The following is a 25438-nucleotide window of genomic DNA, read 5'->3' on the forward strand; positions in this document are numbered from 1 at the left end:
TGGAAGCCTCAGGACAGTGGCTTTGCTGGAAGTCTCCCTTCTTAGGATTGCTTCTTGTTTAGAGCTTTTATTTTGTTGCAGTATTGATGATAATTTAATTGAAATTTAATTTTTAATTTTCCTCTAATGTTTAGGGTGCCAAGCTGTTCTACCTTTCTGGAATGGTGCATGGAGAATATCAAAACCAAGAAATCCACAATCTGGGCCGTTTTATTACAGTTATGAAGTTTAGGCCTCTCACATGGCAAACTTCTCACCCTTATATCCTGGCAGACAGGTAAAATATGATTTTAAGCTTTTTCTTCCTGGGCCATATATTTCAAAGCTAAAAAGGCTAGAAAAAGAACAGTGATAGGATTTATTTTGTGCCGATTTGAATAGGGGGGATAGAAGTGTAGTTGATGGAAAATGTCTACTTATATCATTGCTCAAAGATGCCGTGCCTTTGGGAGTAAATTAATTATGAGATGTTTAGGAAAATGGGAGAACTTGGAAGTATTTAAGGCTACAGGATGTGGCCCCATCCTACATTCAGCCTCAGTTTTCAGTGATGCTGCCTTCATGCCCGGGTGCTTGAGTCCTTCGTGTGTGCCTTCTGTTTCCTTCCTTTGTGCTCTTCCTCGTGTGGTTTTCTCAGCCTGGAATTCCCTTTTTCCACCTGCCAGAATCCAAGCCACAGTAAAAATCCCAGAGCACAGGCTTGCCCTCTTCCAGAAAGGGATTTTCTGAATATGTTCTTCACTCTTCCCCGACCCCAGGTGGACGTCATCTCCCTGTCTGGTGTCTTATAGAATGAATATCACTTTCAGCCTAGAGACACAGTTGTGTGTCTGCCCCTTTTCCTCTGGTGGATGGTGAATGGTGCCTCCTTATTTCTGCATTTTCTAATTTTCTAAATGACGTGCTTAATGGACAAGAGTATGATGAATCATTGACACATGAAAGGAGGTATAGGAACTTTTGGCATTCATTTCTGCTGTGATTGAATTTATTTTTCTAGGATGGAAGATTTGACAAACCCAGAGGATATCCGAACAAACATCAAATGTGACCGGAAGGTGTCACTTTATGGTTATTTAAGAGGAGCACACTTGAAAAATAAAAGCCAAATTCACATGCCAGGTATTCTCTTGTTGTAGAACATACTAGAATTACACATAGGATTCTTGGGATGGCTTCATTTCTCAGGAAAACTGAAAAATGACCAAACAAGGGAAGATGGCCTTGCTGGAGGTTTTAAAATTAAGCCACCTATGTGTAGGCCTGCAAAGGTGTTACTGAATCCCCTCTTCTCTGACCTCTTGTCTTGTAGCTAGAGGGCCACTGTTCCAGTGTGGCACAATGCCCTTCTTTAGTGTCATGGGTTAAGTCCTTGGACTGTGGATCATATTTAACCCCCTAGTCAATGGTAGATGCTTCTGACTTCTTGTCAGCTGAAGCTGGCTTTTGGGTTCTGTCTTCCAGGGGTAGGAGATTTTGCCGTGAGTGACATCAGTTTCCTCCCAGACCCCTGTGCTCTTCCTGAACAACAAAAGAAGCGCTGTTTAAATGAGAAGGAGAAGCTGGTTTATGCGCCTCTTTCTGGAGTTGGGGGTGTGCTGTATGACAAAGACGCTGTCTATGTTGACCTTGGTGGCAGCCACGGTTTTCAGGTATCGGTGAGACGGGAGTCATTTCTCTGAACTCTCAGTATTCTTTCTGAATCTATTTTTTAATCACAAAAAGTAATGTACTCAGCTTTTATTTATTGAAGATTTTTCTCTTGTACTTATAATAAAGGCCCAAATGCATATTGTAAATATATAGGATAAAAATAATACTTTTTTTTTTCATTGTACCAAGCAGAAGAGTCCTCTCCTTCATTCCTCCTTGATCCATGGCCCCAGCGCGGGCATTGCTGCCATGTGGCGCCTGCACGGCCCATCCCCGTTTCTATAAAATCAGTGTGCTTTCCAGCTTTCATTGGTCTTTTTCTCATTCACAATGGTCTCCTCATGCTGTATTTTAAAGTGGATTTCAAATATTTATTTCTTTGTTCTGAAGTGGAATTTTATTGGGTTAAAATCAGGGTTATTTTAAAATATTAGAAAAGCTAGCATTGTTGCAGCTTTGGAGCTGAGGTTTTTCTAGCTAGGTTGTTTAGGTTATCAGGTTATATACTCCCTGAACTTTGGAAAAGTTTAATGGAGATGGGGATCCATTTCAAGCTTTGTGGTAAGGATTTTCTTCTCTGCTTTTTGAGGCATTAAGAAAGGTTCTTAGGAAATGTGTCTAAGATAATTTTGAGAAACTGAGTGAAGCTCGTGTCTCTCCAGGATCTTTGTGCTTTCCTCACGTGCCCTTTCTTGGTGGTCTTGACAGGACGAGGTGGGGCCCACCCATGAGCTGGTCCAGAGTCTCATCTCTACCCACTCCACCATTGATGCCAAGATGGCTTCAAGTCGAGTGATGCTGTTTTCTGATTCCAAGCCACTTGGGTCAGAGGATATAGATAATCAAGGGTAAGTCTGCTTTTTTTCTATTTTTAATAAAAAGATGTATTACAAAAGATCATATCACCCATAATTCAGCCATCATAACACATTTTGGTGGGATTCATTCTATGTTGTTTTGTTTTTCTTTGTGTGTGCGTGTGTCTCTGACGGCTCTTCACTTACCTGACATTACAAGGGAGTCTTTTCTTGAAATAAATTGCAGGATGCATTTTTCAACAGACCCCAAATATTCCTCAAATACCATGTCATCTTCCATAGGTTGCCTTTTGTTTTTTAAGAGACCTGAAGCCACTTGGCTTTCTTTTGGTCCAAAACACTAGAGCAGAGTCAGGGAGTTTGTGGCTGTCCAGAAGCCACATGCCTTGTCTCTGAAAGTTTTATTTAGATTGTGTTGTATTATCTCCTGTGGGTAGGTTTCCATGGATGTATGGCTCATGTGAATTATTTTTCAGTCTGGGTTGGGGATTTTTATACCTTTATACGCAGTGGATGTTTGCAAAACATTGGTTTTGTTGTATTGATTTATGACTCCCAGTAAAATTTATCTGAAAATTTTGAGATTATCTAGTATGTAATTTGGTACAATGTGCATAAACTACCTAGCAGAATGCCTGACAGGTACGAAGTGTTCGCCGAAAGATCACTCCTTTATAATGGGATTACTAGCTATTTTCACTTTTGCATATCCTTCTAGTCATCTTTGTCTACAAGAATACTCTCCTCTAATATAGTTACAGTTAAAATACATAATTTTATTTCTATATTATCATTTCCTTCTTTTTTTTTATTATACTTTAAGTTTTAGGGTACATGTGCACAATGTGCAGGTTAGTTACATATGTATACATGTGCCATGCTGGTGCGCTGCACCCACTAACTCGTCATCTAGCATTAGGTATATCTCCCAATGCTATCCCTCCCCCGTCTGCCCACCCCACAACAGTCCCCAGAGTGTGATGTTCCCCTTCCTGTGTCCATGTGTTCTCATTGTTCAATTCCCACCTATGAGTGAGAATATGCGGTGTTTGGTTTTTTGTTCTTGTGATAGTTTACTGAGAATGATGATTTCCAATTTCATCCATGTCCCTACAAAGGACATGAACTCATCCTTTTTTATGGCTGCATAGTATTCCATGGTGTATATGTGCCACATTTTCTTAATCCAGTCTATCATTGTTGGACATTTGGGTTGGTTCCAAGTGTTTGCTATTGTGAATAGTGCCGCAATAAACATACGTTTGCATGTGTCTTTATAGCAGCATGATTTATAGTCCTTTGTCATTTCCTTCTTCTATACACTCTTTATGTAGTCATCATTTTGTTATTATTGGTGTATTCTTTTTTTTTTTTTGTGACAAGATCTTGCTTTGTCTCCCAGGCTGGAGTGCAGTGGTATGATCTTGGCTCACTTCAGCCTTGAACTCCCAGGCTCAAGTGGTCCTCCTGCTTCAGCCCCCCAAGTAGCTGGGACTACAGGAGTGCGCCACCACTCCCAGCTAATTTTTTTTTTTTTCTAGAGATTAGGTCTCACCATGTTGCCCAGGCTGGTCTCAAACTCCTGGGCTCAAGCAATCCTCCTGCTTTGGCCTCCCAAAGTTCTGGGATTACAGATGTGAGCCACTACCCCTGGCCTATTATTGCTGTATTCTAACTTACCCGTCTCTTATGGTATGATTTTCAGTTTTTTCAAATTTATGTTTTCTTAATTTTATATATCTTGCTACATTAAATAGCTTCATACAGTTTTCTTTTATCCTGTGATTTTAGCTTCCTGATGATTCTTCTGTATCAGTTATAGCACTGGTGACTTAAAATGGATGTTCTTCCTCTGTCATTCCTCCTACGTTTGTTAGCTGGCATTTTTAACAAAGAGCTTTCTCTTCTCCCCTTTATTTCGGTATCACTGCTGACTAATGCACTTGTGTTTTGTTCCATGGGTTATTTTCCATCACTATCATTATTCTTCCTGATGCCTATGCTGGCCCAGATTTGGCTGCAGGAGCCTTCAGCCTGTCTCCTGTGTCCTTTCAACTGTCTCTGTTAGTCTTTGAGCATTTCTCACTTTCTGACAGAACAAGAGGATCCAGGCTCATTTTGCCTTCTTTCTGCTTTGGGCCTGGACTTAGCCATTTCTCTTAAGGATCATGTGTTTTTAGCTTAGAAATTAATCAGCTTTCCAAAAGATCTACAAAACAGTAACTTCCCTTTTGAGCAATTTTTTTCTAAAATTAGATTTTTGTTTTTTAAGGGTTATTCCTTTATTCTCTCTATAAGTTCTTTTGAAGTGTAGTGTTAGGGAACCATGCCCGAGTTTGCTTCTTAACTCTTCCAATGTTTATCAAATCATATTTTCCTTATGCTATGTCATCTTAAACAATTCCTTGACATTTTCTATTTCTTTGTATTTTCATTGACTATATTGCCATTTCTAGATTAGCTGATTAATGTACAAATTGAATTATTTTGTATTTCCTTGGTAATACAGGCTAATGATGCCAAAGGAGGAAAAACAAATGGACTTGAACACTGGTCGAATGCGTCGGAAAGCCATTTTCGGAGATGAAGATGAATCTGGAGATAGTGATGATGAAGAAGATGATGAAATGTCTGAAGATGACGGGTTGGAAAACGGCTCTAGTGATGAGGAAGCAGAAGAGGAGGAAAATGCTGAGATGACTGATCAGTATATGGCTGTTAAGGGCATCAAACGACGGAAACTTGAGTTGGAAGAAGACAGTGAAATGGATTTGCCAGCATTTGCTGACAGTGACGATGACCTTGAGAGGAGCTCAGCGGAAGAAGGGGAAGCGGAGGAAGCTGATGAAAGCAGTGAAGAAGAGGACTGCACTGCAGGAGAGAAGGGCATTTCAGGATCAAAGGCTGCTGGAGAAGGTAGTAAAGCAGGGCTGTCGCCAGCTAATTGCCAGAGTGACCGTGTGAATCTGGAGAAGTCTTTGCTGATGAAGAAAGCAGCTCTCCCCACTTTCGATTCTGGGCATTGCACAGCTGAAGAGGTGTTTGCATCTGAAGATGAATCTGAAGAAAGCTCCTCACTCAGTGCAGAGGAAGAAGACTCAGAAAATGAAGAGGCTATTAGAAAAAAGCTTTCAAAGCCTTCTCAAGTGAGCAGTGGTCAGAAACTGGGGCCACAGAACTTCATTGATGAGACCAGTGATATAGAAAATTTACTCAAAGAGGAAGAAGATTACAAGGAAGAAAATAATGATTCCAAAGAAACGTCAGGTAAGCTTAAATGTAGTTGGTTGCTGCTATGAACTTGGCTCTCAAAATGGTAACCAAAGGAATGTCTACATTTAGGGGTCTGTTGATTCTGTGATTTTGTTAACTGTTGAAAAGCTGCATTGTGGATGGATCTCAAGGGAGGGGAGACACATGAATAAGCCTAACTGGAGGTTGGCATTGGTCGTTTCAGGTGCCCTCAAGTGGAAGGAAGACCTTTCCAGAAAGGCAGCTGAGGCCTTTCTGAGGCAGCAGCAAGCAGCTCCAAACCTCCGAAAGCTTATTTATGGGACAGGTAAAGAATTCTGGTTCAGAACTAGAAATGTTTTAGTTTCTCTGATTATTTAGATGAGGGAATTGGTTGGAGGATTCAGCTGGTATTGTTGACATCCATAATTGCTGTCCATCACATTTCATATTTGACAGATGTCTCTAATCATCAGCTTATGAGGACCACACATTGGTCTTATAAAGTAGACTTATGGGTTTGCTGTAAAACTTGATGCAAATACCGTCCATTGCATCATGTTATGTCCCCTATTTAAAAGTCCTTCATGAGAATTTTTTTGTAGATTAGTGCCAGAAAAATATTCCTGCCCATAAAAATATTTATTTTTTTCCTTTCTGAGAATGAGAACCCTGTATAACACATTTTGTTCTCCCTTTTGCCCTTGTCCTCTGATTTTATGCTTTACTAAACTTACCAATATGTTCTTTCTGGTAGAATTAATGCAAAAATAAATATATAGTGGTGAACTTTACATTGTGCTCCCTGGTTACTGCATGGTGAGATCAAGGCCACATGGTGAGACATTTGGGCTCAGCCCACTGAATTGGGAAGGTTGTTGTATACTGATTTTCATTCAGGTTTTGTCTAGGTACTCTTAGTGATGAGAGGCTCAACACTCTTTAGAGCTCTTCTTTAATAATCTAAAGCTCCGCCTTTAAATTCCCTTCCCTCCCTTCACCGCTAATATTCTCACTCCTCGGCCTCTTAGCTGCTCCCGTGCAGGAGCACAGGAGCCCCACACATGTAGAGCAATAGCTTCCTGGCTGTCTTCATCTGTGGCTGCCCTGCCCTCTCAATGCCTAACTCTTATGTGGCCATTGCCATACCCACCACAGACAGAGTCCCTCAGTTCCTGAGTTCAAAGACTCATGGCCTAACTGGTTGAAAATGATGAGTCCTCTAGGGCTGTAATTTTTGTTCTCACTTTTCTGCCATGGTGTGCTCTTTAGTGACAGAAGATAATGAAGAAGAAGATGATGATACTCGAGAAGAGCTTGGAGGGTTGTTTCGTGTCAACCAGCCTGACAGAGAGTGTAAGCACAAGGCTGACTCTTTGGACTGCTCCAGATTTCTTGTGGAGGCCCCCCATGACTGGGATTTAGAGGAGGTAAGGCTGGGTAGTACATTTGATTTATTAGAGAATTAGCGAATTGTTCTAGAATAAGATTATCTGATGTCAATATTGCTTACCTGTTGTTGGCTTCTTATTTTTACAGGATTACAGGTCATTCTCCCAGATATTGTAGTGGGCGCTTCATGCATCCTAAGCAGTAACATGTTCTGAGTTTAGTTAGACCATGTACATGGCCCACAGAGGACAGGTTCAGCTTTCAGTGTGGACAGTAGTGTGCATCTTTATTTTGAAACATCACACATAAGTTTTTATACATCAGATGTATTTTGTGTCTTATCACTAGGATATATGTAGCATCCCTGAGTTAACATTTATAGTTTCTGCTATTTGTAAGCATAGAGAAATCTGTGATACCTGTATATGTTCTTCCTGCAGCTTACCATTTTGTAGTCACACTGGAATTCATTCAGTACCCAAACTCACCACAGCTTACCCTCCTCTTAGACCTCTTCTCTTTCTCTCTCTCTCTCTCTCTTTGAGATATGGTCTTTCTCTGCAGCCCAGGCTGAAGTGTAGTGGCACAAGTGTATGGCTCAATGCAGCCACGACCTCCTGGGCTCAAGGGATCCTCCCACCTCAGCCTCCAGAGTAGCTGGGACTATAGGCACGAGCCACCAGGCCTGGCTAATTTTTGCATTTTTTGTAGAGATAATGTTTCACCATGTTGAGCTAGTTTCGAACTCTGGGTTCGAGTGATCTTCCTGCCTTGGAGCTTCCCAGAGTGCTGGGATTACAGGAGTGAGCCATCGCGCCAGCCCCTTTCTCTCTATTCTCTTCTGGAATGTTCTGATCTTCCAAAGGCTGCTTTCTTTTTGTCAATTCAGTTTGCCTTAGATGTCACTTCTCACAGAGGCCCAATTGCTATCATACTGTCTATTGTAATTCGCCAGATAACACTTAATGTACTTTATGAGATTTTATTTAACCATTTTTTTATGGTGAAATTTAATACAGATATAGAAAACCACGTAAAAACAATTGTTCAGCCTAATGGGTTGCCAGAAGGTGAATATCCCTGTACTCAGCCCTCAGGCTGGGAAATCAAGCTTTGCTGCTCAATTGTGACACCAGCCACAGTCCCCTTCCTCCCTGTAGAAGGAGGTGTAGTCCAGCCTCTTAAGGTGATGCTTTCCTTTTCTTCCTGGTTTCCTCCTCCATGCTTCCATAAGCATCATAGTTTACTTTTACTTGGTCTTCATTACTGTTTTTCAGTCTATCTTTTAACATTTTTAGTCAACAATCTTTCCTTCCCATTTCTTTCTTTGGTTACATTTTATTTAATAAACCAAGTCTTTGGTCTGTAGAGTTTCTTGTATTCTGGATTTTGTGGATTGCTTTGCATCCCTCTGGAGTTTCCCAGGCCCTCCTGTATTTCCTGTGAATGGGTATGGAGCAATACCAATAGAACTTCTGTAATGAAAGGAATGTATATCTGAGCTGTGGGTTGTGGCTACTTGTGGCTACTGAGCTCTTTAAATGTGGCTAATGAGACTGGAGAACTAAATTTTAAATTTTATTTAATCTTAATTAAGATTAATTTAAATAGTCACATATTTCTAGTTACCCTGTAGACAAAACATCTAGCAGTTGGATGGGATTTAAATTTGATTTTTATTTTTCGGCGAAACTGCTTCCCAGGTGATGGTGTTTTCTCATTAGGAGGCGCATAAAGACTGGTTGTGTCCTTTTAATGCTGTTAGATGTTATCAGTTGTTGGTGCTCAATGCCTAGAACCATACCAATTTCTTAAGAATGTAGAGTGGTGATGTTCCATTCAATCATTTCTCTTTATGTATTAGCTGTAACACTTCTTTAAAGAGAAACTTTTCCTCTTCTATTCGGTTATCCACTGCCATATATATAGGGTAAATGCTTGATTTTTTTTTTTTTGAGATGGAGTTTCGCTCTGTCGCCCAGGCTGGAGTGCAGTGGCACAATCTCAGCTCACTGCAAGCTCTGCCTCCCGGGTTCATGCCATTCTCCTGCCTCAGCCTCCCGAGTAGCTGGTATTACAGGCGCCCGCCACTAGGCCCGGCTAATTTTTTTGTATTTTTAGTAGAGACGGGGTTTCACCACGTTGGTCAGGCTGGTCTCGAACTCCTGACCTCCTGATCCACGTGCCTCGGCCTCCCAAAGTGCTGGGATTATAGGTGTGAGCCACTGCACCCAGCCCATGCTTGATTTTTTAATCAGTTTGTGGAGTGATTCTCCAAAGGATACTTGTTTGTAAGTTTCACTGTGATGTCATGGATATAAATGTAGTTGATGTGCCTTGTGCTCCTGCACCTGTTATCCTTTATTGAAGCTCCTCTTTATCCCACCTGTGGCCTGTAAGAGTCTGTGCACACCAGCTCCTGAGTCCTTATGTTACAATCATAGTCATTCTTTATCAATTCTTGCGCTATGATATGAGAGAGCTCTTGGAATCACCCATAAGAAATCCTGATTTCTTTTAGTAGGAAATGGTATTTCAACGTGACAGCCTAGGCATAGGAATGCTACTGCCATGAGTTGGTCATTACTTCTAGGCCTTCTCAGTGACCCGAACCAGGAGAGCTCATATAGATATTGCCAGTTGACATACAGGACTACATCTTATTCATTCTTCCACTGGAGAATTATTCCTTGGTTGAATCAGCAGATGATGAAATTAGAGAATCACATAATTACTCATTTGCTTTATCCCATATTACACACAAAATAGTGTCAGAATAATATGACTACTGAAAACAGTTAAAGATTTTTTTCCCTTATATACTGTCTCATTTCTCTTTTCAAAAGTGACTGTGCCATTTTACTTACCCACTGGCACTGTAGGTGGATTCCAGTTTCACCAGTTCTTCACCAGCACTTGCTATTATCTGTCTTTGTGATTATAGCCATCCTAGAGGGGGTGAAGTTGTATCTCATTGTAGCATTGACTTGCATTCCCTGATAGATAATGATGTTGAACATCTTTTCATGTGCTTATTGGCTATTTGTACATATTCTTCATATTGTTTGCCCATTTCAAAAATGGGATTACTTAGTTGTATGCGTTGTTTATATATTCTGGATATAAGCCCCTTGTCAGATACATAATTTGCAAATATCTTCTCCCATTTTATAGGAATTCAGTTTTCAAACAGGTTTAGATTAACAAATAGCAAGACCAACTTTGTAAACTACTGTCTCATTGCATTGCCTTAGAAACCTTAATAAAATTGAAAATCAGTTGAATTAGTAATTATCTGTTTGTTTACTTATGAGCCCTGTCTGCTGCTTAATGTGTTTTATCTCTGTGGTTACACTGTCTCCATCAAAGGTAAAGTTATTTTCTGGGCTCATTTGGAATGAGAATATCCATGAAAGTGGGAAATATTTAAAGGCAAGTTGTCACCTACTGCCATTTCTTAGAGTTGTTTTGCTGAGTGATTGGAACACCTCACCTAAGTGCTGACTTTTCTGCGTAAGGTTATGAACAGTATCAGAGATTGCTTCGTGACTGGAAAGTGGGAAGATGATAAAGATGCAGCCAAGGTCTTAGCAGAAGATGGTAAGTAAAGAGCTGGGTTCTTCAGGAAGACTGGCTTCTCTAAACTTTATTTTCTTCAGTATCTTAGACAATAGTCAAATTGAAAATAATAGTCACTTGTCAAATGCTTTGGGAATTCAGACAGGAGTAATGAACCAGGTAATATTCTGGGTTTTCCTTTTATGATGATCTTATTTTCTCAGTTGGCTGATTTACTGCATATGGACTTTAAAAGGGAGAAACTTTCCATAAATTTTAATCATGTGTTTGTTAAAAATAGATTTTGTGTGATGTGAAAAATATATACAAATAACATTTATATTTTTTTCATAATAAAGGTAGTATGCATTGTGGAAAATTTCGAATGAAAAGTACATAACATACCAGCATTCTACCAACCCATAAAAAAAGTTTGTTAGCTTCTTCAACTGTTTCCTTCTAGTCATTTAAAAATTGTGTGTTTAAACCTTTTTAGTTGTACTTTATATAATTTTGGCAGGAGGATTGCTTAAGTGATGTACTTTATATAAATTTTGTCATTAAATTTTTTCAAATATTTCATTTTTATTATTTAAAATTAAATAAAAAATATTTTATTTAAAATAAATAAAATATTATTATTTATTATCATACCATTATTGAAGTCACAATTTTTTCAATATCTAAGTAGTTTTATACTTTGTTCATTTTATAAAGAACTCCACACTGAACAACTTTGAAATAATTCTTGGCTCACACTTTTTTATTTTCATAAGACAGATTCATAAGTGTTAGAATTGAGTCATTTTTATGGATTGCAACTGCCACATGGTTTTTTGGAAGGTCATTCTTTTTGTTTTGTCTTGAGACAGGATGTCGCTCTGTTACCCAGACTGGAGTGCTATGGTGTGGTCATGGCCCACTGCAGCCTCAACCTTGCAGACTGAAGCCTCCCGAGTAGCTAGGACCACAGGCTTGCATCACTACACCCAGCTAATTTAAAAATTTTTTTGTACAGACAGTCTTTTTATGTTGCCCAGGCTGGTCTCAAACTCCTAGGCTTAAGAGATACTCCTGCCTCAGCTTCCTGAGTAGCTTGAACCACAAATGTATACCACCATGCCTGGCTAATTTTTAAATATTTTGTACAGATGGGGGTCTTGCCATGTTGCCTAGCTGGCCTTGAATTCCTGGGCTTAAGCAATCTTCCTGCCTTAGCCTTCCAAAGTGCTGGGATTACAGGCATGAGCCACTGTGCCTAGTCTGTAGTATGTGAATGTATTCTTTATATATATATAATTTTTTTTCTGGGCCTTCTAGTTAATATCACTGATCTCTGTTGGTTCATTTATTATTACTATAATTTAGTACTCTATGCAGCTTTATCACGTTACTAAGATACCAGTTATTAAAACCGTGTCTCAACAGTTTCCCTTTTTGTTCTGCTGGGGGGCTTTTAGGATTCTCCTGACTATTCTCACTTGCTTATTGTTTATTCCATAGGAACTTAAGAATCGTCTTTTCTGTTTTCAAAAGAAAGTGTGGTGGGTTTCTTTTTTAATCACTTTAGTGAGGTATAATTGATGGTAAACTACAGTATTTAAAGTATACAATTTGATAAGCTTTGATATGTGAATATACCATCACCACAATCAAAATAATGAACACATTTGTCACCCCCACAGTTTTCTTACGCCATTTTGTAACTCTCCATCTTGTCCTCTTCCATCACCAGGTACATTCAGCTGCCTTGTGTCACTATTCAGTAGGTTGTGCCCTTTAGAATTTAATTGAAATGGGATCCTACAATATGTACTCTTTTCTATCTAACTTCTTTTACTCAGCATGATTATTTCAAGGTTCATCCATGCTGTTGCATCTTCATTTCTTTTTGTTGGCTAGTGGGTAGTCCATTGTATGATGTATAGCAATTTATTTATCTGTTAACCTGTTGATAAACAATTATTTCCAGGTTTTGGCTATTATGAGTAAAGCTGCTATGAACATTTTTTAGAAGTCTTTATGTGAACCACCGCTTTTATTTCTTTTGGGTAAATAAGTAGTTCAGGATGGACTAAATGGGTCATATGATAGGTACACATTTAATTTTTTAAGAAATTACCCAACTGTTTTCCAAAGTGTTTATACCATTTTCCATTGCCACCATAACTTTATGCAACTTCCGGTTGCTTCACTCTACATCTTTCCCAGTACCTGATAGTATCAGTCTTTTTAAATTGTAGGCCTTCTTTTAGGCATAGAGTGGTATCTTGTAGTTTTAGTGACTAATGGTATCGAACATTTTTTCATGTGCTTATTTGCCGTCTGTGTCTTCTTTGATGAAATATCTGTCCAAATCTTTTGTACATTATTTTAATTTTGTTGAATTCTAAGAAATTTTATGTATTTTTGATACAAATTCTGTATCACATGTGTTATCCAATTATTTTTGCCTAGCGTGTGCCTTGTCTTTTCTATTTTTAATAGTGTTTTTCACAGAGCAAAGTATTTAGTTCTGGTATAGGTCAATTTATCAAAAAAAAATTTTTTTTTTTTGGGATGGAGTCTTGCTCTGTCTCCCAGAGTGCAATGTGATCTCGGCTCACTGCAACCCCTGCCCCCTGGGTTCAAGCCATTCTCCTGCCTCAGCCTCCCGAGTAACTGGGATTACAGGCGCCCGCCACCACGCCTGCCTAATTTTTGTGTTTTTAGTCGAGATGGGGTTTCGCCATGTTGGTCAGGCTGGTCTTGAACTCCTGACCTCAGGTGATCCATCCGCCTCAGCCTCCCAAAGTGCTGGGATTACAGGCATGAGCCACTGTGCCCTGCCCAAAATTTTCTCTTATGGACTGTGCTTTTCATAGTGCATGTAAGAAATCTTTGCCTCACCCAATGTCACAAATTGTCTCATATATTCTGTAAGTCTTACAGTTTCAGGTTTTACGTTTAGGTCTATAATTCTTTTTGAGTTAATTTTTTATAGGGTGTTGGGTATGGATTTAGGTTCCTTTTGACATATTGATATCTACTTTTCCCTGCACCATCTGCTGAAAATCTATTTTTTTCCCCGTCGAATTGCCCTGTATTGGTTGGCCATATATGGGTGAATATTTCTGGGCTCTCTGTTCTGTTCCATTGATATATTTGTTTATTTTTGTACCAATACCAACACTGTCTCTGTTACTTACAGCTTTATAATTAGTCTTGGAATTAAATAGTTTTTAACTTTAGGTAGTTTTTCAAACTTTAGTCTCCTTTTCAAAGTTGTTTTGGTTAATCTAGGTTCTTTGCATTTTCATATAAATTTTAAGATGAGCATGTCAATTGCTATAAAAAAGCCCACTGCAATTTTGATTGGGATTTCATGGAACTTGTAAACAATTTGGGAAAATTGCCATCTTAACCACATTGAGTTTTCTGATCTATGAACATAGTAACTCTCCATTTATCTTGTTCTTTAATTTCTCTCAGCAAGGTTTTCAGGATACAGGTCTTATACAACTCTCAACAGTTTATTTTCATATCAACTTGTATTTATGTATGGCTAATATATAAGAAATGCAGTTGATTTTTTTTTTTTATTATTGATCTTGTATCCTGCAATCTTGCTAAATTACTTGTTAGTTCTTTTTTTGAGACAGAGTCTCGCTCTGTCACCCAGGCTGGAGTGCAGTGGCTTGATCTCAGCTCACTGCAGCCTCTGCCTTCCAGGTTCAAGCAATTCTCGTGCCCCAGCCTCGTGAGTAGCTGAGATTACAGGCAGCCATTATCACGCCTGGCTAGTTTTTTTATTTTTAGTAGAGATGGGGTTTCACCAGGTTGGCCAGGCTAGTCTCAAACTCCTGACCTCAAGTGTGTGTTTGGAGGGGAGGAGTAAACTTTGACTAAACAGTATTCATGGTTTTCTAAGTAAATACTTCTTACTATCCCAAGGATTCTTTTTCTTTTATGCTGCTTTTTCTCCTGTTCTGCACAATAAAGCCTGGGCTTCCAATTCTGCTTTGACCTTTCACCTTGGTCCAATCTCATATGGTTCCCCCAGTTTCTGTGCAGGATGGTTCTGGGAGCCAAGCAGGAAACTCTTTATCTACAGAAAGGCTGAGATAGATCCCAGTGGTTTTACTTTCTTTCTTTCCTATCTGGATGACTTAATTTTTCTTGCCTTACTGCCCTGGTTTAAACTTCCAGGACAGTGTGGATTAGATGTCAAAGTAAACAACCTTGCTTTGTCCTGATTTTGCTTATTTTCCAAGTGAACTTAAGAATCACCTTTTCTGGCTGGGCACAATGGCTCACGCCTATAATCCTAGCACTTTGGGAGGCTGAGGCGGGCGGATCACGAGGTCAGGAGTTTGAGACCAGCCTGGCCAACATGGTGAAACCCCGTCTCTACTAAAAATACAAAAATTAGCCGAGCGTGGTGGCACACGCCCGTAATCCTGGCTACTCAGGAGGCTGAGGCAGGAGAATTGCTTGAACCCGGAAGGCAGAGGTTGCAGTAAGCTGAGATCGCGCCACTGTACTCCGGCCTGGGCGACAGCGCGAGACTCCGTCTCAGGAAAAAAAAAAAAAAAAAAAAAAAAATCACCTTTTCTATTTCCAAAAGAAAAGTTTGTGGTGTGTTTTTTCCTAATTAAACTTTTAAGTTTGAGGTAATTGTAGATTGACATGCACTTGTAAGAACAAATACAGAGAAAAAAAAAAGAACGAATACAGAGAGATCTCCTGTATCTTGTACTATAGCAGTATCTGTGTATATATGTACTATGTATACTATGTGTACTGTAATACAAGGTCACAGCCTGGATGCCAACATTGATACAATCTGCTGATCCTATGTAGATTTCTCCAGTTTCACTTATGTGTGTGTGTGTGTGTGTTTTACGTGTGTGTGTGTCTATACTTCTGTGCTCTTTTATCACATGTGTAGGTTTGTGTGTCTACCAACAGTTAAGATATGGAGCAGTTCCATCACAAGGATTGCTTGTATTGCTGTTTTATAAACACACCCATGCCCCTGCTGTTCCCCAGCCCCCAGTTCCTTCCCTTGTGAACCATAATGTGTTTTCTGTTTCTACAATTTTGTCATCTTCAAGAATGTTAAATAAACAGAATCATACAGTCTATAACCTTTTGTGAGGGGCTTTTTTCACTCAGCATAATTTCCTGGAGATCCATTCAAGTTGGTGCATATACCATAGGTCATTCCTTTTTATTGCTGAGTAGTGCTCCATTGTATGGATGTACCGGTTTGTTTAACCATTCATCCAAGATCGAGCTGGGTTGTTTACAGTTTGGTTTGTTTTGTTTTGTTTTCAGACAGGGTCTTGCTCTGATGCCCAGTCTGGGGTGCAGTGGTGTGATATTGGCTCCCTGCAGCCTCGACCTCCTAGGCTCAAGTGATCTTCCCATATCAGCACCCCCAAGGAGCTGGGACTACAGGCATGCACCACCGTGCCTGGCTAATATTTTTTTATTTGTTTGTTTGTTTGTTTTGTAGAGACAGGATCTTGCTGTGTTACTCAGGCTGATCTTGAACTCCTGGCCTGTTTTCAATTTTTGACTATTAGAATTGAGCTACTATGAACACTTGTATACAAGTTTTTGTGTAAATATGCACTTCCCATTTTTCTGGGAAATAAATGCCCAATAATGCAATTGCTGGGTCATATGGTAATTGCACAGTTTCATAGGAGACTGCCAGAGTAGTTGGGCCATTTGATGTTTCTACTAGCAATTATGTGAGTGATCCAATTTCTTTACATCCTTGACAATGTGTGGTGTTCTCACTGTTGTTTATTCTAGCTATTCTAATAGGTATGTGATATTTCATTGTGGTTTTAAGATATACTTCCCCAGTGGCTAATAATGGTGAGCATTTTTTCATGTGTTTATTTGCATTTTTATATCTTCTATACAGATAAAAAATGTCTGGGGATGTCTTTTTTTTGCGCTTTTAAAAATTGGGTTGGGTTGGGTTGGGTACTGTGAGTTCATTATATGTTTAACTCCATCGTCGGATGTGTGATTTGCAGATACTTTCTCCTAGTCTGTAGTTTTCATTTTCTTAACGGGGCCTTTCACAGAGCAGAAGTTTTTATTTTTTATTTATTTATTTATTTATTTATTATTATTATTATTTGTTTTTTGAGACAGAGTCTCTCTCTGTTGCCCAGGCTGGAGTGCAGTGGCGCGATCTCCACTCACTGCAAGCTCTGTCCCCCGGGTTCATGCCATTCTCCTGCCTCAGCCTCCCGAGTAGCTGGGACTACAGGCGCCCACCACCACGTCCGGCTAATTTTTTTGTATTTTTAGTAGAGACGGGGTTTCACAGTGTTTGCCAGGATGGTCTCCATCTCCTGACCTCGTGATCCGCCTGCCTCGGCCTCCCAAAGTGCTGGGATTACAGGCGTGAGCCACCGCGTCGGGCCAAAAGTTTTTATTTTTGATGAAATCCGATTTACCAGTTTTTTATAGTATTTTTTGTTTTCTCTTTACACCCATGATCTATTTTGATGTTTTCATTTTATGAGATATGAGGCTTAGCTCAAGGTTTATATTTTCACCTGCAATTGTATAATTTTTCTAGCACCACTTATTTTATTGAATTGCTTTTGACTTTTATAAAAAATTAGTTGAGCATCTTTCTGTGAATCTGTTTCTGGGTTCTCTTGTGTTCTATTGACTTCACATGTCAATCCCTTGGCCAGTACCACCCTTGCTGTCTACGTTCCTGTAGCTTTATAGTGAGTGTTAATGTTGAGTAGAGTGACTCCTCTTACTTTATTCTTGTTTTTCAAGATTGGTTAAGCTATCCCAAGGCTTGTAACTTTCCCTATAAATTTTAGAATAAACTTGTTTATGTCTACAACAACTTACCTGGGATTTTGATAGGGATTGCATTAAACCTATAGATCAGTTTGGGGGGATAATCTTTTTCTATTTTGAGTATTAAAATAGATGAACACAGTATATTTATTTATTTTAGTTTTTATTTCTTTCATCAGTATTATGATTTTCAGCATACCAGTTGGGAATATGTTTTGATAAGTTTAGACCTAAGTATTTGATTTTGATTGATTTTCATTTGTTTCTCTTTTGTCCTGCTAAACTCACTTATTAGTTGTAGGAGGGTTTTGTTTTGTTTTGTCTTTGTAGATTGCCTGGGATTGTCTACACAGGCAGTTGTGTAGAAAACATAGAGACAGTGTTATTTCTTTCTTTTCAACCTGTATGGCTTTTCCTTCTTTTTTTTTTTTAATTAAATTTTTTAGGGGTAGAGATGGGGTCTCACTATGTTGCTCAGGCTGGTCTCAAACTCCTGAACGCCAGTGATCTGCCTGCCTCAGCCTCCCAGAGTGCTGGGATTATAGGCTTGAGCGACCATGCCTGGCCTTCTTTCTGTTTTAAAATTTTCTGCCTTAATTCAGTGACTGGACTTTTAGTACAATGTGGAGTAAGAGTGCTGAGAGTGGACTTCCTATGTTGTTCCCAATCTTGTCACTGTTATTTATTTACTAACATGATTGGATGTTGAATTTTGTCTAATGCCTTTTGGTGTCAGTTGATATGATCATCCGGATGTGGGTTTCATTCTTTACTCTTTTGATATAGATTACACTGATCCTTTTATTTTTTGAGACACGGTCTTCCTCTGTCACCCAGGCTGGAGTGCAGTGGTGCGATCATGGCTCACCACAGCATGGACCTCCTATGCTCCAGTGATCCTCCTGCCTCCACCTCCCACGTAGCTGGGACTACAAGTGTGTGCTATCATGCCTGGCTAATTTTTTTTTTTTTTTTTTGTAGAGCCAGGTCTTACTGTGTTGCCCAGGCTGGTCTTGGCTTCAAGGGAACTCTTGGCTTCAAGGGATCCTCCCACTTCAGCCTCCCAAGCGTTAGGTTTACAGGCAGGAGCCACCGCACCTGGCCTGATTCATTTTTTGAATGTTGAAGCAGACTTGCATACCTGGAATAACTCTCACTTGATCATGAATGAAAATGAAAATACAACATATGGAAATGTGTGTGTTTTTTTGTTTTGTTTTTTCTTTTTGTTAACGTGCTAATGTTGTAACAAGGGTCAAGGGTGGCATATCCCACATACATGCATGAATACCCAGTCATCACACTTATGAACCACGAAAAGATCACCATGTGAAAATTTTTATACAAATCTTTTTATGTGTTGTTGGATTCCATTTATAGTACTTTGTTGAGGACTTTTTGCATTCATGAGAGATACTGGTCTGTGGGTTTTTTGTTTTGTTTTGTTTTGTTTTTTCTTTTTGTGGGGGTACTGTCTTCATCTGGTTTTGGCATTGGGATAATACTGGCCTCATAAAATGAGTTGCAAAGTGTCCCCTATTCTGTTTTCTGGAAGAGTTTTTATAGAATTGGGATGAATTCTTTAAATATTTGGTGTAATTCTCCAGTGAAATCATCTGGGCCTGGAGATTTCTTGTTCCAGAAGCTCTTAATTACAAATTTTATTTCTTTAATGGTTATAGGACGATTCAGATTATCTATTTCATCTTGCCTGAATTTTGGTAGTTTATGATTTTCAAGGTGTTTCAAGTCTTGTTAGGGAAGTGGAAGTTGCACTGAGTGCCTTCTTGAAGAGACCAGCTTGGGTAGTCTGAGGGTGATGTTTAGAGTATTTGCTTAATACTCTTTAACGGCTGCAGGAGCCTTTTTGATAACCCCTGTTTTATTCGTGATGTTGTTGGTTTGTGTCTTCTCTGTTTTTATTTTTGTCGTAAAATTTATTAATTTTGTTGATTCTATTCAAATGACCAGCTTTTTGTTTCATTGATTTTCTCTGTTTTTCTGCTTTCAATGTTATTGATTTCTGCCCTTTATTTATTATTATTATTATTTTTTGAGACTGAGTTTCACTCTTCTTGCCCAGGCTGGAGTGCAGTGGCACGTTCTTGGCTCCCCGCAACCTCCACCTCCGGGTTCAAGTGATTCTCCTGCCTCAGCTTCCCAAGTAGCTGGGATTACAGGCATGCACCCCCACACACAGCTAATTTTTTGTATTTTTAGTAGAGACAGGGTTTCTCCCTGTTGGTCAGGCTGTTCTCAAGCTCCCAACCTCAGTTGATCCACCTGCCTTGGCCTCCCAAAGTGCTGGGAATACAGGCGTGAGCCACCACATCCGGCCAATTTCTGCCCCTTATTATTTCTATTCTTCTGCTTGTTTGGGGTTTATTTTGTTCTTTTTGAAATTTCTTAGGTTATTGGTTTATCTTTTCTCATTTCTAATGTGAGCATTTAGTGTTTAAATTTCCTTCTCAGTACTGCTGAGCTGTACCCCACAAATGTTCACGTGTTGTATTTTCATTCATATTTCCTTTGGGACTTCTTTTTGGCCCATGCATTATTTATAAATATGTTGTTTTAATTATCAAGTATTTAGAGAGTTTCCTGTTTTTCTGTTATAGATTTCTAGCTTGATTATATTATGTTCTGAGAACATATTCTTATGATTTGAATTATTTTAGATTTGCTGTGATTTCTTTTATTGCCCCAAATGTACTTCATCTTGGTAGATTTCTATTGGCTTTAAAAATGTGTGTATTTTGCTGTTGGAGAGTAGGGTGTTATACGGATGTCAGATTTTGCTGGCTCACTGTTCAGATCTTTTGTAAATCCTTGCTCCTTTTCTGCCTAGTTTCACTCTGTCACTTACGCTAGAGTGTGGTGGCACGAACATGACTCACTGCAGCCTTGACCTCCTAGGCTCAAGCAGTTATCCTGGCTTAACCTCCTGAGTAGCTGGTACTATAGGTGTGTGCCGCCACACCTGGCTAAATTCAAAATTTTTTGGAGAGACGAAGCCTTGCTGTGTTGCCCAGGCTGGAACTCCTGGCCTCAAGCTATCCTTTGTCTTTGCCTCCCAGAGTGCTGGGATTACAGGCATGAGCCACTGTGCCCGGCCTCCGCCTAGTTTTAACAGTTGCTGAGAGGAGGATGTTGAAGTAGATGTCTTCTTGGTGGGTTAATCCTTTTGTCATTAAGCAGATGTTACGGTCACTTCCTTTTCACCCCATTGGTGAAGGAGGGGTCCCTGCCCTAAAGTGTAGGAGATGGCTGAACACGACACCTGGCGTGGATGGATGAGATTGACAGCAGTGTTTTAGTCACATATACCCACAGCTCAGAGGAGGGCACTGCATGCCACGCAGGGTCAGATGGGCACCATACTCTGTAGTGGAGTGAGGGCTGGGGGCTGAGGAAGGAGGCAGGCTTGGTAGTAACAAGAGCACACAATGACCAATGGTTCCTGAGGGGGAATGCAATTGGCTTGTTTGAATAAATTCATGGGCTGGCAGACAGGTGAAGTGAAACTTCTTAGGCTGAGGTGCAACCGTTCTGGCTGATAAAAGAACTAGCCAGGTGGGGAGCCTTTGCTGCTGGGTGGCGGGGTAGGGGGTGTCTGGTAGAAACAGGAAAACCCACGGCTAGGCCTTTGGGGCCCTGTGAGGCTCAAAGATGTCCAGGCAGCATAGGAAATTTTAGATCTTAAAATTCAGCGAAGACCCTCTCCAGCTCTGGTAAATTATTTTGCTTGAAGTCTACTTCATGAGATATTAATATATTCACTCCTGCTTCCTTAAAAAAATAATGATTACATAGGATATCTTTCTCCATTCTTTTACTTTCAGCCTACTTAGGTCCTTAAGTGAGTTTGAAGTTTCTTATGAACAGTATTTAGTTGGGCCATGTGTTTATTATAGGCTCTCCATCCATCTGTCTTTTGGTTTATTTAGACCATTTACATTTAAGGTGCTTATTGTTACATAATTGCTTATGTCTGATGTTTTTGTTATTGCTTTTTTGTTTCCTTTTTCTTTCCCTCCATCTTGATCTATTTCTGTATAATGTTGTTGCGTGTATCTCTTTGTATAGTCTTGAAGTGTTTGCTCTGGATGTTACAATATGCGTATTGTAATATAGTAGTCTACTGGTACCAGTATTTACCACTTCAAAGTGTGGAAACCTGCCTTGCATTTATGTCTCTTTACCTTTTCCGCTTGTATGAATCACTGGCTTGAGTATTAGGTGGTGGTATAGTTTTTGTTTCAGTTGTCAAGTGTGATTTTAAGAACTGCGGATTGTCTCGTGTATGTATCCACATTTCTGGTCTTTCCTTTGTCCCTCCTCCCATAGTCCCATATTCATCCCTTCTGCATAAGAACTTTCTGTAGCCATTTTTTTATTTTGATTTTTTTGTTTTAATTTTTTGTATTGTGGAAATGACAGAACATATTTCTGTAGCCACTTTTTAGCATTTCTAAATTTACCAGAGACAAATTCCTATATTCTCTTCCTCTGATAATGTCTTTATTTCTCTCTTCATTTCTGAAGGGTAGTTTCATGGGATATAGAATTTGCAACCAACAGTTTTTTTGTTTGTTGGTTTGGTTTTTTTGTTTGTTTGGTTGGTTTTTTTTAAGCACTTGAAAATGTTGTGCCACTTCCTTCTGGCCTCCATGGCATTTGAGTTGGCATGTCCCTACAGGCATTCTGCCATTTTTGGTCTTTGTTTTTAGTTTTGAAAGTTTAATCAGTGTTGCTTTCTTTTGGTATACTTTGAGGTTTGCTCAGCTTCTTGAATCTGTAAGTTTATATCTTTCACTAAATGTGGGAAGCGTCAGGAATTAGTTCTTTGCATGCTTTTGCAGCTCTGGTCTCCTGTGGGACTCAGATAACATAAATGCGGGGTCTTTTGTTATTGTCCCACAGGTCCGTGCAGCTCTGTTCATTTGTTTTCAGGTTATTTTCTCTCTATTGTTTAGACTGGGTGAATTCTGTTGATACAGGTTTCAGCTTCTCTGATTCTCTCCTCTGTCGTCTCCACTTTTACTCAATAGAGCCCATCTAGATAGATTTTTTTTTAAATTTCTGTTACTGTATTTTATATTTCTGTAATTTCCATTTGATTCTTCTTCAGTTTCTTTGCTGACGTTTTCAGTTCTTTGTTTGTTGCCATAGGATTTGTAGTTGCTTGTTGAAGCATTTTTATGCTGACTGTTGTAAGTGATGAGTCAGATGGTTCCAACATCTGCCTATGTAATTTTTTTATTTTTGCAGGCAGTCCTCCTATTTGGGTTTAGTCTGTAGGTCCTGGTCTACTTTGTGGGCTGTGATTCCAATGGCAATTTAATTTCAGAGCCTTCATGGTGTTATTTTGGTCTGTTTGGCTTATATGTATCACTGGGATTCTCCCACCAGTCCCTGCTGTTGCCCACCTGAGGGAACAGGGGAGCTGCCTCAGGCTGGGCCACCTGCTGCAGCTAGGTAGGTGGGGAATGGTGGTTGTCTTGGTGTGTGGAGCTGGTTTTCTTGTTGTGGGGAAGATTTCCTTTGATCTGGGGGGACTGAGTCTGCCTGGGTTGCCTTCTATTGCTACGTTGGGAGTTGGGAAACTCTGGGCCTGGTCAACTTCCTATTGGATGAGGTCCAGGGAGACACCTGGCCACTATGCATTCCCTAGTCCTAGAGTCCCTCAGCAGCCTTTTTCTTTCCACCTTTCAGAATTCTCCTTTGATCATCTCCTATCTATTATTTCTTAGGAGGGTATAATGTGTTATCTTCTCTAGACCAGAAATCCTTAATGGTGGTTTCAGGTTGTAACTGTGCTAAACGGAGAATTGGCGTATTTTTGATGTTGAGTCTTTCTTTTCAAATGAGGACATATCATTATTCAGTAGATAATATTTACAACACCTACTCCCTTGGGTTGAAGAATGTGGTTAAGGCAAGGAAAGTACTTAACGCAGTGCCTGGTGTGGAGAGCACCGATGAGTGTTGGTGGTGGTGCTATTCCTTTTGTCCTTTGGTAGCATATTAAAGCTTTTCTTCTTTTTTAAAAAAATTAAGTTCCGGTGCATTTCTTGTTAGGTTTATTCCTATTTTATCCTTTTTTGCTTTTATTACAAATAGGAGCTTCCTATCTATTATAACTTCTACCTGGTTCTTTGGCCCTTATGTGAAAATGTTTTAATAGCCTTCTAAACATTGCTCCCCCAAATGAGTTTTAACTTGCCTATTTCTTTTATTTTCCTTTTTTTGAGACAGGGTCTCACTCTGTCACCCAGGCTGGAGTTCAGTGATGCAATTATGGCTCACTGCAACCTCTGCCTCCCGGGCCCCCAAAGTGCTGGGTTTACAGGCGTGAGCCACTGCACCCAGCCTTACTTGTCTATTTCTTTTAAGAGTGGGAACTATAATTGAGCCCAGAGCTCCAAAAACAAATGAAGGAATGAATGAGTGAATAAACTCTTCCCATGGGTCTGGTGTGGTTTGGGGCTCTACTCTTAATCTAAATGCTATGTTTTATATAACCTAAGATTTCCCCTAGGTGTGTTACACGATTGTGTTGTGTTGAACTTACATTGAGACTCCTTTTCACATGTGCTGGTATCAGTGTGGGGCTTTTCTATTCATTCCTTGAACTATTCGTTTGGGGGACACACATAGACCTCTGTGTCTTTCATAAAGAGTGTCCATTGGCCAGGTGCAGTGGCTCATGCCTGTAATCCCAGCACTTTGGGAGGCTGAGGAGGGCAGATCACGAGGTCAGGAGTTCGAGACCAGCCTGGCCAATTGGTGAAATCCCATCTTTACTAAAAATACAAAAATTAGCCAGGCTTGGTGGCGGGTGCCTATAATCCCAGCTACTCGGGAGACTGAGGCAGTAGAATTGCTTGAACCCGGGAGGCAGAGGTTTCAGTGAGCTGAGATCATGCCACTGCACTCCAGCTTGGGTGACAGAGTGAGACTCTGTCTCCAAAAATAAAAAACAAAAACAAAAGAGTGTCCATTGTGTATACTGGAAAAATTGAGATTGGGATTTTGACGTGAAGTGCGGAAATGTGGATTGGGTCCATTTAGTTTACCTAAACAGATGATGAAATATTAACTGTTTTACAAAGCATTCCCTAGTGCAAAGTTTTGCCTGTGTGTGTAGTGACAGGAACAGTGAGAATGAGGCTTGGAACGCAGAGCACACTGTGGGCCTGTGGTAGGTGGGGCCAGCAGCACATGCATGCCTGGCTCACAGAGCAGCCTTTGGGTGTTCTTTTCCCAGAGGAGCTCTACGGTGACTTTGAAGACTTGGAAACAGGGGACGTGCACAAGGGAAAATCAGGCCCCAATACTCAGGTATGACTTTGTCGTAGCTGGCTGTTCTTGGTCATTGTGTTCTGAGAGAGGCCCACATTGAGAAATGTAAATCTTACTTGTGATGTGTGAAGATTGCAGACTGGATGGATAGATTCCTTCCTAAAGGGTGGGGATGTGGGGACCAAAGAGAAGCTTTCTTGTTTACTTGTTAAGTTTTGGATGACAGTTACTACCGTTTCTTGCCATAGTCATTTGCCAAGTCCACTGTGATTTTTCACTCACGGAAGTCTTAGCTTCTTGGACTTACATTCAACCATTGGCATCATTCTCCTTTTTTTAAATTTAAGTGTCATTTAAAAGAATGAAGTCCCTGTTCTCCCTAGTATTTCTTTAGAACAGGGTCTGGGAGCATCTGGGTGAGGGACATGTCTGTTATTTTTATTCTAGTTTGTGTTCCCAGCCAGCTTAAGGATTAGCAGCTAATTGTAATGCAGATGTAACCATTTCCTGTAGCAGTACCATGTTATTCAGAGACAAAGGTTGTGTTGTGTTTTCTTTTGTTTTATTGATAATGGTAACAGATTTTTGCTAAGATTTTTGTTTAAATAGAACTTTAAAAAAGCTAATGTTTAAAGAAAAGACCTTCATAAACA

General features: G+C 39.8%; 1 protein-coding gene and 1 non-coding gene across 3 annotated transcripts in view; one reads left to right on the forward strand and one right to left on the reverse strand.

The window, feature by feature from the left end:
- Window positions 1–25438, forward strand: part of BMS1 (BMS1 ribosome biogenesis factor) — a 49543-nt gene that overhangs the window by 10000 nt on the left and 14105 nt on the right. For both annotated transcript variants that reach the window (XM_034930362.3, XM_063607356.1), the window contains 9 exons: window positions 135–277; window positions 1001–1122; window positions 1465–1652; window positions 2362–2501; window positions 4981–5738; window positions 5929–6030; window positions 6975–7132; window positions 10613–10694; window positions 24751–24824. In XM_034930362.3, the coding sequence (XP_034786253.1) occupies window positions 135–277; window positions 1001–1122; window positions 1465–1652; window positions 2362–2501; window positions 4981–5738; window positions 5929–6030; window positions 6975–7132; window positions 10613–10694; window positions 24751–24824 (1767 nt within the window). The remainder of the gene's footprint in view (window positions 1–134; window positions 278–1000; window positions 1123–1464; window positions 1653–2361; window positions 2502–4980; window positions 5739–5928; window positions 6031–6974; window positions 7133–10612; window positions 10695–24750; window positions 24825–25438) is intronic.
- LOC112441099 (small nucleolar RNA U13) lies at window positions 18700–18803 on the reverse strand. Its single transcript, XR_003029075.1, has one exon. It is a non-coding gene; the product is annotated as a small nucleolar RNA U13 (small nucleolar RNA).

Source organism: Pan paniscus, chromosome 8 (assembly GCF_029289425.2).
Source record: "Pan paniscus chromosome 8, NHGRI_mPanPan1-v2.0_pri, whole genome shotgun sequence".
Classification (NCBI taxonomy): domain Eukaryota; kingdom Metazoa; phylum Chordata; class Mammalia; order Primates; family Hominidae; genus Pan; species Pan paniscus.